This window comes from Pezoporus wallicus, unplaced genomic scaffold (genome assembly GCF_028554395.1).
Source record: "Pezoporus wallicus isolate ANWC-B61680 ecotype Strahan unplaced genomic scaffold, APGP_CSIRO_Pwel_v1 contig_10399, whole genome shotgun sequence".
Taxonomy (NCBI): domain Eukaryota; kingdom Metazoa; phylum Chordata; class Aves; order Psittaciformes; family Psittacidae; genus Pezoporus; species Pezoporus wallicus.
The window spans coordinates 1-13,428 of record NW_026642875.1 but is presented as its reverse complement, the minus strand read 5'-3'; the positions used below and the strand labels follow the sequence as shown (position 1 = coordinate 13,428).

Below are 13,428 nucleotides of genomic sequence, written 5' to 3'. Positions count from 1 at the left end.
GTCTATGGGGATGGGGATCTATGGGGGATCTGGGGGGGTAATGGGGATCTATGGGGGTAATGGGGATCTATGGGGGGTTATGGGGATCTATGGGGATCTATGGGGTTAATGGGGATCTATGGGGTTAATGGGGATCTATGGGGTTAATGGGGATCTATGGGGGTCTATGGGGGTCTATGGGGGGATCTATGGGGGGGATCTATGGGGTCTATGGGGGTCTATGGGGGTCTATGGGGGGTCTATGGGGGGGTTGGGGTCTATGGGGGGGGATCTATGGGGGGGGTTGGGGTCTATGGGGGGTCTGTGGGGAGGGATCTATGGGGGGGGATCTATGGGGGGTCTATGGGGGGGGATCTATGGGGGGGGATCTATGGGGGGGGGATCTATGGGGGGTCTATGGGGAGGGATCTGTGGGGAGGGGTCTATGGGGGGGGATCTATGGGGGGTCTATGGGGGGGTTAATGGGGATCTATGGGGGTTTAATGGGGATCTATGGGGGGGTCCATGGGGATCTATGGGGGGTCCATGGGGATCTATGGGGGGGGGGGGGGGGGGGGGGTCTATGGGGGTCTATGGGGATCTATGGCTATGGGGGGACACCCCTCCCTATGGGGGGACACCACTATTATGGCTCTATATGGGGGGGTTCACCCCTATTATGGCCCTATATGGGGGGGACACCCCTATTGTGGCCCTATATGGGGGGGTTCACCCCTATTATGGCCCTATGTGAGGGGAGACCCCTATTATAACCCTATGGGGGGGGACACCCCTATTATGGCCCTATATGGGGGGGGTCACCCCTATTGTGGCCCTATATGGGGGGGACACCCCTATTATGACCCTATATGGGGGGAGACCCCTATTGTGACCCGATATGGGGGGGTTCACCCCATTATGGCCCTATATGGGGGGGGTCACCCCTATTGTGGCCCTATATGGGGGCGACACCCCTATTATAACCCTATATGGGGGGAGACCCCTATTGTGACCCGATATGGGGGGGTTCACCCCATTATGGCCCTATATGGGGGGACACCCCTATTGTGACCCTATATGGGGGGACCCCCCTATTGTGAGCCTATATGGGGGGGTTCACCCCTATTATAACCCTATATGGGGAGGGACACCCCTATTATGGCCCTATATGGGGGGGAGACCCCTATTGTGACCCTATATGGGGGGACACCCCTATTGTGGCCCTATATGGGGGGGACACCCCTATTGTGGCCCTATATGGGGGGGACACCCCTATTGTGACCCTATATGGGGGGACCCCCCTATTGTGACCCTATATGGGGGGGGACACCCCTATTATAACCCTATGGGGGGGGACACCCCTATTGTGACCCTATATGGGGGGACACCCCTATTGTGACCCTATATGGGGGGACACCCCTATTGTGACCCTATATGGGGGGGACACCCCTATTGTATGGGGGGAGACCCCTATTGTGACCCTATATGGGGGGACACCCCTATTATAACCCTATGGGGGGGACACCACTATTATGGCTCTATATGGGGGGGTTCACCCCTATTATGGCCCTATATGGGGGGACACCCCTATTGTGGCCCTATATGGGGGGGACACCCCTATTATGGTCCTATATGGGGGGGTTCACCCCTATTATGGCTCTATGTGAGGGGAGACCCCTATTATAACCCTATGGGGGGGTTCACCCCTATTATGGCCCTATATGGGGGGGGGTCACCCCTATTGTGGCCCTATATGGGGGGGACACCCCTATTATGACCCTATATGGGGGGAGACCCCTATTGTGACCCTATATGGGGGGACACCCCTATTATAACCCTATGGGGGGGGTTCACCCCTATTATGGCCCTATGTGGGGGGAGACCCCTATTATAACCCTATGGGGGGGACACCCCTATTATGGCCCTATATGGGGGGGTTCACCCCTATTATGGCCCTATATGGGGGGGTTCACCCCATTATGGCCCTATATGGGGGGAGACCCCTATTATAACCCTATATGGGGAAGGACACCCCTATTGTGACCCTATATGGGGGGGTTCCCCCCATTATAACCCTATATGGGGGGCATTCACCCATTATGACCTTATAAGGGGGTGTCCCCCCCCTTGTGCCCCCATATAAGGATGCTGCCCCCCATTGTGCCCCATATATCCTCTTCCCCCCCCATTATGGGGTGCCCCCATGTGCCCCCATATAGGGATGTCCCCCCCATTGTGCCCCATATATCCTCTTCCCCCCCCCATTATGGGGTCCCCCTTGTGCCCCCATATAGGGATGCCCCCCCCATTGTGCCCCATATATCCTCTTCCCCCCCCCCATTATGGGGTCCCCCCATGTGCCCCCATATAGGGATGTCCCCCCCATTGTGCCCCATATATCCTCTTCCCCCCCCCCCATTATGGGGTCCCCCCATGTGCCCCCATATAGGGATGACCCACATTGTGCCCCATATATCCTCTTCCCCCCCCCATTATGGGGTCCCCCCATGTGCCCCCATATAGGGATGACCCACATTGTGCCCCATATATCCTCTTCCCCCCCCCCATTATGGGGTCCCCCCATGTGCCCCCATATAGGGATGTCCCCCCATTGTGCCCCATATATCCTCTTCCCCCCCCCATTATGGGGTCCCCCCATGTGCCCCCATATAGGGATGTCCCCCCATTGTGCCCCATATATCCTCTTCCCCCCCCCCCCATTATGGGGTCCCCCCATGTGCCCCCATATAGGGATGCCCCCCCATTGTGCCCCATATATCCTCTTCCCCCCCCCATTATGGGGTGCCCCCATGTGCCCCCATATAGGGATGTCCCCCCATTGTGCCCCATATATCCTCTTCCCCCCCCCCATTATGGGGTCCCCCCATATAAGGATGCCCCCCCCATTGTGCCCCATATATGCTCTCCTCCCCCCCCCATTATGGGGTCCCCCCATATAAGGATGCCCCCCCCATTGTGCCCCATATATGCTCTCCTCCCCCCCCCATTATGGGGTCCCCCTTGTGCCCCCCACCCCCCCTATTTCTCCTTGACCCCCAACCTCCCCCCCCTGCACCCCATAGTCCGTGGGGAGCCCTCGGAGCCCGGGACCGACGTGGCCGAGCTCTTCTACCGCGGCGTCACCGCGCTGCCGGGGGACCAAGCCCCGGTCTTCATGGTACCGTGGGGGGCTATGGGGGGCGCTATGGGGCGCTATGGGGCGCTATGGGGCAATGGGGGTCCCATTGATTTCAATGGTCCCAGGGTGCTGGTCGCCTTCGTGGCCACATGGAGGTGGTGTCGGTATTGACTTCCGTTGAGCCCCATTGAGCCCCATTGAGCCCCATTGAACCCCATTGAGCCCCATTGACCGCCGTTGACCCCCATTGACACCCATTGATCCCCATTGACCCCCGTTGACTGCCGTTGACCCCCATTGACCCCCATTGACTCCCGTTGCTGCCCATTGATCCCCATTGGCCCCCATTGCCCCCCGTTGCCCCCCATTGACCCCCATTGCCCCCCATTGACCCCCATTGCCCCCCATTGACCCCATTGGCCCCCATTGCCCCCCATTAGACCCCCATTGCTGCCCATTGACCGCCATTGCCCCCCATTGATCCCCATTGAGCCCCATTGACTCCCATTGCCCCCCATTGACCCCCATTGACCCCCATTGACCGCCATTGACCCCATTGACCCCCATTGACCGCCGTTGACTACCATTGCCCCCATTGCCCCCATTGATCCCCATTGCCCCCCATTGATCTCCATTGACCCCCATTGACTCCCATTGCCCCCCATTGCCCCCCATTGACTCCATTGACCCCCATTGCCCCCCATTGCCCCCCATTGATCTCCATTGACCCCCATTGACTCCCATTGCCCCCCATTGCCCCCCATTGCCCCCCATTGGCCCCCATTGCCCCCCATTGACCGCCATTGCCCCCCATTGCCCCCCATTGGCCCCCATTGACCGCCGTTGACCCCCATTGCCCCCCATTGCCCCCCATTGATCTCCATTGCCCCCCATTGCCCCCCATTGCCCCCCCAGGCCCTTGGGGGGCTCCACTTTGTCCACGTGCGCCACTCGGGGCTCTACTTCGTGGCCACCGCGGCGGCGGAGGCGTCGCCGTTCACCCTCGTTGAGTTCCTCAATAGGTGCCAAGGGGGCGAATTTGGGGGGGTTGGGGGGGTTGGGGGGCACTTTGGGGGCGTTTGGGGGGGGTTGGGTTTTTTTGGGGCGTTTTGGGGCGTTTGGAGGGCGGTTTTGGGTGGTTTGGGGCATTTTAGGGGGTGTTTTATGGGGCGATTTTGGGGGGGGTTTGGGGGCGTTTTTGGGGTTTTTGTGGGGCGTTTAAGGGGTGATTTTGGGGGGCGATTTTGGGGGATGTTTTGGGACATTTTTGGGGCGTTTTTAGGGTGTTTTGGAGGCGTTTTTGGGGTGTTTTAGGGTGTTTTGGGGCATTTTAGGGGTGTTTTAAGGGGCGATTTTGGGGGGCGTTTTTGGGGCACTTTGGGGGAGTTTGGGGAGGTTTGAGCTTTTTTGGGGCATTTTGGGGCATTTGGAGAGCGTTTTTGGGGTGTTTTGGGGGCGTTTTTAGGGTGTTTTGTAGCATTTTATAGGTGTTTTAGGGGGACGTTTTGGGGCATTTTTGGGGTGTTTTGGGGCATTTTAGGGGCGTTTTAATGGGCGATTTTGGGGGGCGTTTTAGGGGCGTTTTGGGGCGTTTTTGGGGTGTTTGTGGGGCATTTTAGGGGAGTTTTAAGGGGCGATTTTGGGGGGCGCTTTTGGGGCAGTTTGGGGGGGTTGGGCTTTTTTTTAGGGGCGTTTTGGGGTGTTTGGAGGCGTTTTTAGGGTGTTTTGGGGCATTTTAGGGGCGTTTTAAGGGGCGATTTTGGGGGGTTTGGGGGCGTTTTTGGGGTTTTTGTGGGGCATTTTAGGGGCGATTTGGGGGTGATTTTGGGGGCGATTTTGGGACATTTTTGGGGCGTTTTTAGTTTTTTTGGGGGCTTTTTGGGGTGTTTTGGGGGCATTTTAGGGGTGTTTTAAGGGGCGATTTTGGGGGGCGTTTTTGGGGCACTTTGGGGGCGTTTTGGGGTGGTTTTGGGGCGTTTTGGGGTGTTTGTGGGGCATTTTATGGGGCGTTTTAAGGGGTGATTTTGGGGGACGTTTTGGGACATTTTTGGGGCGTTTTTAGGGTGTTTTGGGGCATTTTAGGGGCGATTTTGGGGGGGGGGGGGGGGGGGGGGCACTTTGGGGGCGTTTGGGGGGGGGTTGGGTTTTTTTTGGGGCGTTTTGGGGCGTTTGGAGGGCGGTTTTGGGGCAGTTTGGAGCATTTTAGGGGGTGTTTTAAGGGGCGATTTTGGGGGGGTTTGGGGGCGTTTTGGGGGTTTTTGTGGGGCATTTTAGGGGCGTTTTAAGGGGTGATTTTGGGGGGCGATTTTGGGGGACGTTTTGGGACATTTTTGGGGCGTTTTTAGGGTGTTTTGGGGGCTTTTTTAGGGTCTTTTGGGGCATTTTATAGGTGTTTTAAGTGGAGATTTTGGGGGACGTTTTGGGACATTTTTGGGGCGTTTTTAGGGGTGATTTTGGGGGACGTTTTGGGACATTTTTGGGGCGTTTTTAGGGTGTTTTGGGGCATTTTAGGGGCGATTTTGGGGGGGGTTTGGGGCACTTTGGGGGCGTTTGGGGAGGTTTGGGTTTTTTGGGGCGGTTTGGGGCTTTTGGAGGGTGTTTTTGGGGTGGTTTGGGGGCGTTTTTAGGGTGTTTGTGGGGCGTTTTAAGGGGCGATTTTGGGGGGCGTTTTTGGGGCATTTTTAGGGCGTTTTTAGGGTGGTTTGGGGGCGTTTTTGGGGTGGTTTGGGGGCGTTTTTAGGGGGTTTGTTGGGCGTTTTAAGGGGCGATTTTGGGGGGCGTTTTTGGGGCAGTTTGGGGGGGTTTGGGCTTTTTTGGGGGGCTTTTTAGGGGGCGATTCGGGGCGTTTTGGGGCGTTTTTGGGGCATTTTGGTGTGGTTTTGGGGGCGGTTTTAGCGGGCGTTTGGGGGTTTTGGCGGGCCTTTTTGGGGTGGTTTTGGGGTGTTTTGGATCTTTGGGGGCGTTTTGGGATATTTTGGGGTGTTTGTGGGACATTTTGGGGGTGTTTTTGTGTATTTTAGGTCATTTTGGGGCCATTCTGTTGCCTTTTGGGCTCGTTTTGGGTCATTTGGGGTTATTTTGGATCATTCTGGGCCAATTTTGGCCATTTTGGGCAGTTTTAGAGCTGGTTTTGTGTATTTTGGGCCCATTTTGGGTCATTTTGAGCCCGTTTTGGGTCATTTGGAGCTCATTTTGGGTCATTTTGGACCTATTTTGGGTCATTCTGGACCCATTTGGGGCCATTTTGAACCCATTTTGGGTCATTTTGGGCCATTTTAGAGCTGGTTTTGTGTATTTTCGGCCATTTTGGGCCCTTTTTGGTTCATTTTTGACCAATTTTGGCCCATTTTGGTTCATTTTTGACCCATTTTGGCTCATTTTTGGTCATTTTGTGCCCATTTTGGGTCATTTTTGACCCATTTTGGGTCTTTTTTGGTCATTTTTGGCCCATTTTGGGTCATTTTGTGCCCATTTCGAGTCATTTGGGGTATTTGTGCCCATTTTGGGTCATTTTGAGCCCATTTTGGGTCATTTTTGGTCATTTTGAGCACATTTTGGGTAATTTTTGACCCATTTTGGCCCATTTCGGGTCATTACGGCTCATTTCGAGTCATTCGGGGTCATTTTCGGCGCATTTTGAGTCATTTTGAGCCCATTTTGGGTCATTTTGTGCCCTTTTTGGGTCATTTTTGACCCATTTTGGCCCATTTCGGGTCATTTCGGGGCCATTTAGGGTCATTTTGGGTCATTTGGGCCCATTTTAGGGTAATTTTTGTCATTTTGAGCCCATTTTGGGTCATTTTTGACGCATTTTGGCTCATTTTTGGTCATTTTGTGCCCATTTTGGTTCATTTTCGACCCATTTTGGCTCATTTTTTTGTCATTTTGTGCCCATATTGGGTCATTTTTGACCCATTTTGGCCCTTTTTGGGTCATTACGGCTCATTTCGTGTCATTTGGGGTCATTTTCGGCGCATTTTGAGTCATTTGGAGCCCATTTTGGGTCATTTTGAGCACATTTTGGGTCATTTTTGACCCAATTTGGGTCATTTGGGGTCATTACGGCCCATTTCGAGTCATTTGGGGTCATTTTGGGCCCATTTTTGAACCATTTTGGGTCATTTGGGCCCATTTTGGGTCATTTTGAGCCCATTTTGCGTCATTTTTGGTCATTTTGGGCTCATTTTGGTTCATTTTTGACCCATTTCGGCTCATTTTTGGTCATTTTGTGCCCATTTTGTGTCCATTTCGAGTCATTTGGGTTCATTTTTGGCGCATTTGGAGTCATTTTGGGTCCTTTTTGACCCATTTTGGCCCATTTTGGGTCATTACGACCCATTTCGTGTCATTTGGAGTCATTTTGAGTCATTTGGAGCCCATTTTGGGTCATTTTTGACCCATTTTGGGTCATTTGGGCCCATTTTCTGTCATTTTGTGCCCATTTTGTGTCATTTTTGACCCATTTTGTCTCATTTTTGGTCATTTTGTGCCCATTTTGGGTCATTTTGTGCCCATTCCGAGTCATTTGGGGTCATTTTCGGCGCATTTTGAGACATTTTGAGCCCATTTTGGGTCATTTTTGACCCATTTTGGCCCATTTTGGGTCATTTTTGGTCATTTTGGCCCATTTTGGGTCATTACGACCCATTTCGTGTCATTTGGAGTCATTTTGAGTCATTTGGAGCCCATTTTGGGTCATTTTGTGCCCATTTTGGGTCATTTTTGGTCATTTTGGGCTCATTTTGGCCCATTTTGGGTCATTACGACCCATTTCGTGTCATTTGGAGTCATTTTGAGTCATTTGGAGCCCATTTTGGGTCATTTTGTGCCCATTTTGGGTCATTTTTGGTCATTTTGGGCTCATTTTTGGTTCATTATTGACCCATTCTGTCTCATTTCTGGTCATTTTGTGCCCATTTTGGGTCATTTTGTGCCCATTTCGAGTCATTTGGGGCCATTTTCGGCGCATTTTGAATCATTTTGAGCCCATTTTGGTTCATTTTAGACCCGTTTTGACCCATTTTGGCCCATTATGTGCCCATTTTGGGTCATTTTGAGCCCATTTTGGGTAATTTTTGACCCATTTTGAGCCCATTTTGGGTCATTTTGAGCTCATTTTGGGTCATTTTTGACCCATTTTGGCCCATTTTGGGTCATTACGACCCATTTCGTGTCATTTGGAGTCATTTTGAGTCATTTGGAGCCCATTTTGTGTCATTTTGTGCCCATTTTTGGTCATTTTTGGTCATTTTGGCCCATTTTGGGTGATTTTTGGTCATTTAGACCCATTTTGGGTCATTTTGGGTCATTTTTGACCCATTTTGGCCCTATTTTGGGTCATTACGACCCATTTCGTGTCATTTGGAGTCATTTTGAGTCATTTGGAGCCCATTTTGGGTCATTTGTGCCCATTTTGGGTCATTTTTGGTCATTTTGGCCCATTTTGAGCCCATTTTGGGTCATTTTTGGTCATTTTGGCCCATTTTGAGCCCATTTTGGGTCATTTTTGGTCATTTTGGCCCATTTTGAGCCCATTTTGGGTCATTTTTGACCCATTTTGGCCCATTTTGAGCCCATTTTTGGTCATTTTTGGTCATTTTGGCCCATTTTGGGTCATTTTTGACCCATTTTGGCCCATTTTGAGCCCATTTTGGGTCATTTTTGGTCATTTTGTGCCCATTTTGGGTCATTTTTGACCCATTTTGGGTCATTTTGGGTCATTTTTGACCCATTTTGGCCCATTTTCGGTCCTTTTTGACCCATTTTGGGTCATTTTTGACCCATTTTTGCCCATTTTGAGCCCGTTTTGGGTCGTTTTGGCCCCATTTCCACCCCTCGCAGGTTGGTGGCGCTGCTGAGGGACTTCTGCGGGCCCCTGAGCGAGAAGAACGTGGGGGGGAACTTCGCGTTGGTGTCCGAGCTGCTGGAGGAGATGCTGGTGGGGGCGTTTAAACGGCTGGGGGCGTTTCAACGGCGTTTGAGGGCGTTTAAAAGGGGGTTTGGGGCGTTTCAACGGCGTTTGGGGGCGTTTGGGGGGCGTTTAAAGGGGTTTGGGGGCGTTTAAAGGCGTTTAAAGGCGTTTGGGGGCGTTTAAAGGGGGTTTGGGGGCGTTTGGGGGGCGTTTAAAGGGGTTTGGGGGGGTTTAAAGGGGGTTTGGGGGTGTTTAAAGGGGGTTTGGGGGGATTTAAAGGGGTTTTGGGGCGTTTAAAGGGGTTTGGGGGCGTTTAAAGGGGTTTGGGGGCGTTTAAAGGGGGTTTGAGGGGGGGGGTTTAAAGGGGGGTGGGGGGGGTTTAAAGGGGTTTGGGGGCGTTTAAAGGGGTTTGGGGGCGTTTAAATGGGATTGGGGGCGTTTAAAGGGGGTTTGGGGGCGTTTAAAGGGGTTTGGGGGCGTTTAAAGGGGTTTGGGGGGCGTTTAAAGGGGTTTGGGGGCGTTTAAAGGCGTTTGGGGGCGTTTAAAGGGGGTTTGGGGGAGTTTAAAGGGGGTTTGGGGCGTTTAAAGGGGGTTTGGGGGGGTTTAAAGGGGTTTGGGGGCGTTTAAAGGGGTTTGGGGGGGTTTAAAGGGGTTTGGGGGCGTTTAAAGGGGGTTTGGGGGCGTTTAAAGGGGGTTTGGGGGCGTTTAAAGGGGGTTTGGGGCGTTTAAAGGGGATTTGGGTGTGTTTAAAGGGGTTTGGGGGGGTTTAAAGGGGTTTGGGGGCGTTTAAAGGGGGTTTGGGGGCGTTTAAAGGGGGTTGAGGGAGGATGGAGGAGTTGGGGGGGTTTGAATGGGGTTGGGGGGCTTGAGAGGGGGTTTGGGGGGGTTTAAAGGGGTTTGGGGGGGTTTAAAGGGGGTTTGGGGGCGTTTAAAGGGGTTTGGGGGCGTTTAAAGGGGATTTGGGGGCGTTTAAAGGGGTTTGGGGGCGTTTAACGGGGGTTTGGGGGGGTTGGCTCCATGTTCCCCTATGGGGGGTGCTGGGGGCCCCTCTTTGGGGTGACCCCCCCCCCCCCAAAGGACTATGGGTACATCCAGAGCACGGCCCCAGAGGTGCTGCGCAGCCTCACCCAGAGCCCCCCCGTGAGCTCCCCCCCCTTCAGCCTCCTGGACCTGGGCTCCATTGGGCTGGTGAGGGCACGGGGGGGGCTCCCAGTGCATCCCAGTGCATCCCAATGCATCCCAATTACCCCCCAGTGCATCCCAGTGCATCCCAATTACCCCCCAGTGCATCCCAGTGCATCCCAGTGCATCCCAATGCATCCCAATGCATCCCAATTACCCCCCAGTGCATCCCAGTGCATCCCAGTGCATCCCAATTACCCCCCAGTGCATCCCAGTGCATCCCAATGCACCCCAATGCATCCCAATTACCCCCCAGTGCATCCCAGTGCATCCCAATTACCCCCCAGTGCATCCCAGTGCATCCCAATTACCCCCCAGTGCATCCCAATGCATCCCAATTACCCCCCAGTGCACCCCAATGCATCCCAATTACCCCCCAGTGCATCCCAATGCATCCCAATTACCCCCCAGTGCACCCCAGTGCATCCCACTGCACCCCAATGCATCCCAATTACCCCCCAGTGCACCCCAGTGCATCCCAATGCACCCCAATGCATCCCAATTACCCCCCAGTGCATCCCAGTGCATCCCAATTACCCCCCAGTGCATCCCAGTGCATCCCAATTACCCCCCAGTGCATCCCAGTGCATCCCAGTGCATCGCACTGCTTCCCAATTACCCCCCAGTGCATCCCAGTGCATCCCAATTACCCCCCAGTGCATCCCAATGCATCCCAATTACCCCCAGTGCACCCCAGTGCATCCCAATGCACCCCAATGGATCCCAATTACCCCCCAGTGCACCCCAGTGCATCCCAATGCACCCCAATTCCCAATTACCCCCCAGTGCATCCCAGTGCATCCCAATTACCCCCCAGTGCATCCCAGTGCACCCCAATGCATCCCAATTACCCCCCAGTGCACCCCAATGCACCCCAATTACCCCCCAGTGCATCCCAGTGCATCCCAATTACCCCCCAGTGCATCCCAGTGCATCCCAATGCACCCCAATTACCCCCCAGTGCATCCCAGTGCATCCCAATGCACCCCAATTACCCCCCAGTGCACCCCAGTGCATCCCAATGCACCCCAATTACCCCCCAGTGCACCCCAGTGCATCCCAGTGCATCCCAATTACCTCCCAGTGCATCCTAGTGCATCCCAATGCATCCCAATTACCCCCCAGTGCATCCCAGTGCATCCCAATTACCCCCCAGTGCATCCCAATGCATCCCAATTACCCCCCAGTGCACCCCAATGCATCCCAATTACCCCCCAGTGCATCCCAGTGCATCCCAATTACCCCCCAGTGCATCCCAGTGCATCCCAATTACCCCCCCAGTGCATCCCAGTGCACCCCAATGCATCCCAATTACCCCCCAGTGCATCCCAGTGCATCCCAATGCATCCCAATTACCCCCCAGTGCATCCCAATGCATCCCAATTACCCCCCAGTGCACCCCAATGCATCCCAATGCACCCCAATTACCCCCCAGTGCATCCCAGTGCATCCCAATGCATCCCAATTACCCCCCAGTGCATCCCAATGCATCCCAGTGCATCCCAATTACCTCCCAGTGCATCCTAGTGCATCCCAATGCATCCCAATTACCCCCCAGTGCATCCCAGTGCATCCCAATGCATCCCAATTACCCCCCAGTGCATCCCAGTGCATCCCAATGCACCCCAATTACCCCCCAGTGCACCCCAGTGCATCCCAGTGCATCCCAATTACCCCCCAGTGCATCCCAGTGCATCCCAATTACCCCCCAGTGCATCCCAGTGCATCCCAATTACCCCCCAGTGCATCCCAGTGCATCCCAATGCATCCCAATTACCCCCCAGTACATCCCAGTATATCCCAGTCCTTTCCCAGCATCCCCCAGTGCATCCCAGTGCACCCCATGCCTCCCAATCCCATCCCCATTCCCGTTCCCATTCCCGTTCCCATTCCCGTCCCCACTCCCGTTCCCATCCCCATCCGCATTCCCGTTCCCCTCCCATTCCTGGTCCCGTTGTTCCCGTTGTTCCCGTTGTTCCTGTTCCCGTTGTTCCCATTATTCCCGTTCCCGTTGTTCCCGTTGTTCCCGTTGTTCCCGTTCTCGTTGTTCCCGTTGTTCCCATTCCCATTGTTCCCGTTCCATTCCCGTTGTTCCCATTGTTCCTGTTCCGTTCCCGTTGTTCCCGTTGTTCCCATTCCCATTGTTCCCGTTCCATTCCCGTTGTTCCCATTGTTCCTGTTCCGTTCCCGTTGTTCCCGTTGTTCCCATTCCCATTGTTCCCGTTCCATTCCCGTTGTTCCCATTCCCGTTGTTCCTGTTCCATTCCTGTTGTTCCCGTTCCCGTTGTTCCCGTTCCATTACTGTTGTTCCCATTCTCGTTGTTCCCGTTGTTCCCATTGTTCCCGTTCCATTCCCGTTGTTCCCATTGTTCCCGTTCCATTCCCATTGCTCCCGTTCCCATTCCCGTTGTTCCTGCTGTTCCCGTTCCCATTGTTCCCATTGTTCCCGTTGTTCCCGTTCCGTTCCCGTTGTTCCCGTTGTTCCCGTTCCCCTCCCATTCCCGTTCCTGTTGTTCCCGTTGTTCCAGTTGTTCCCATCCCCGTTGTTCCCGTTGTTCCCGTTGTTCCTGTTCCCGTTGTTCCTGTTCCCGTTGCTCCCATTGTTCCCGTTCCCGTTGTTCCCATTGTTCCCATTGTTCCCGTTGCTCCCGTTGCTCCCATTCCCATTCCCGTTGTTCCCGTTGTTCCCATTCCCGTTGTTCCCATTCCCGTTCCCATTGTTCCCGTTCCCGTTGTTCCTGTTGTTCCCGTTCCATTCCCGTTGTTCCCGTTGTTCCTGTTCCCCTCCCATTCCCGTTCCTGTTGTTCCCGTTCCCGTTGTTCCCATTCCCGTTCCTGTTGTTCCCGTTCCCATTGTTCCCATGGTTCCCGTTCCATTCCCGTTGTTCCCGTTGCTCCCATCCCCGTTGTTCCTGTTGTTCCCATTGTTCCCATTGTTCCCGTTGTTCCCATTCCATTCCCATTGTTCCCATTGTTCCCATTGTTCCCGTTGTCCCCATTCCATTCCCATTGTCCCCATTGTCCCCATTGTCCCCATTGTCCCCATTGTTCCCATTGTCCCCATTGTCCCCATTGTCCCCATTGTCCCCATTGTCCCCATTGTCCCCATTGTCCCCATTGTTCCCCATTGTCCCCATTGTCCCCATTGTCCCCATTGTCCCCATTGTCCCCATTGTCCCCATTGTCCCCATTGTCCCCATTGTCCCCATTGTCCCCA

General features: G+C 54.0%; 1 protein-coding gene across 1 annotated transcript; it reads left to right on the top strand.

Annotated features, from left to right (window-relative positions):
- Positions 1-2,941: 2,941 nt before the first annotated feature.
- Positions 2,942-11,305, top strand: LOC130611841 (AP-4 complex subunit mu-1-like). Its single transcript, XM_057433027.1, has 5 exons — positions 2,942-3,157; positions 4,034-4,140; positions 8,960-9,056; positions 10,107-10,213; positions 11,296-11,305. The coding sequence occupies exons 1-5, from the start codon at positions 2,942-2,944 to the stop codon at positions 11,303-11,305; spliced, it is 537 nt and encodes a 178-aa protein (XP_057289010.1).
- The last annotated feature ends 2,123 nt before the right edge of the window (positions 11,306-13,428 follow it).

Bases quoted from the DNA above. Each gene is read 5' to 3' on its own strand.
- LOC130611841 (XM_057433027.1), top strand. From the start codon at position 2,942: ATGCCCCCCCCATTGTGCCCCATATATGCTCTCCTCCCCCCCCCATTA. The intron at 4,141-8,959 runs GTGCCAAGGGGG...CACCCCTCGCAG, and splicing joins CTCGTTGAGTTCCTCAATAG to GTTGGTGGCGCTGCTGAGGG. The intron at 9,057-10,106 runs GTGGGGGCGTTT...CCCCCCCCAAAG, and splicing joins AGCTGCTGGAGGAGATGCTG to GACTATGGGTACATCCAGAG.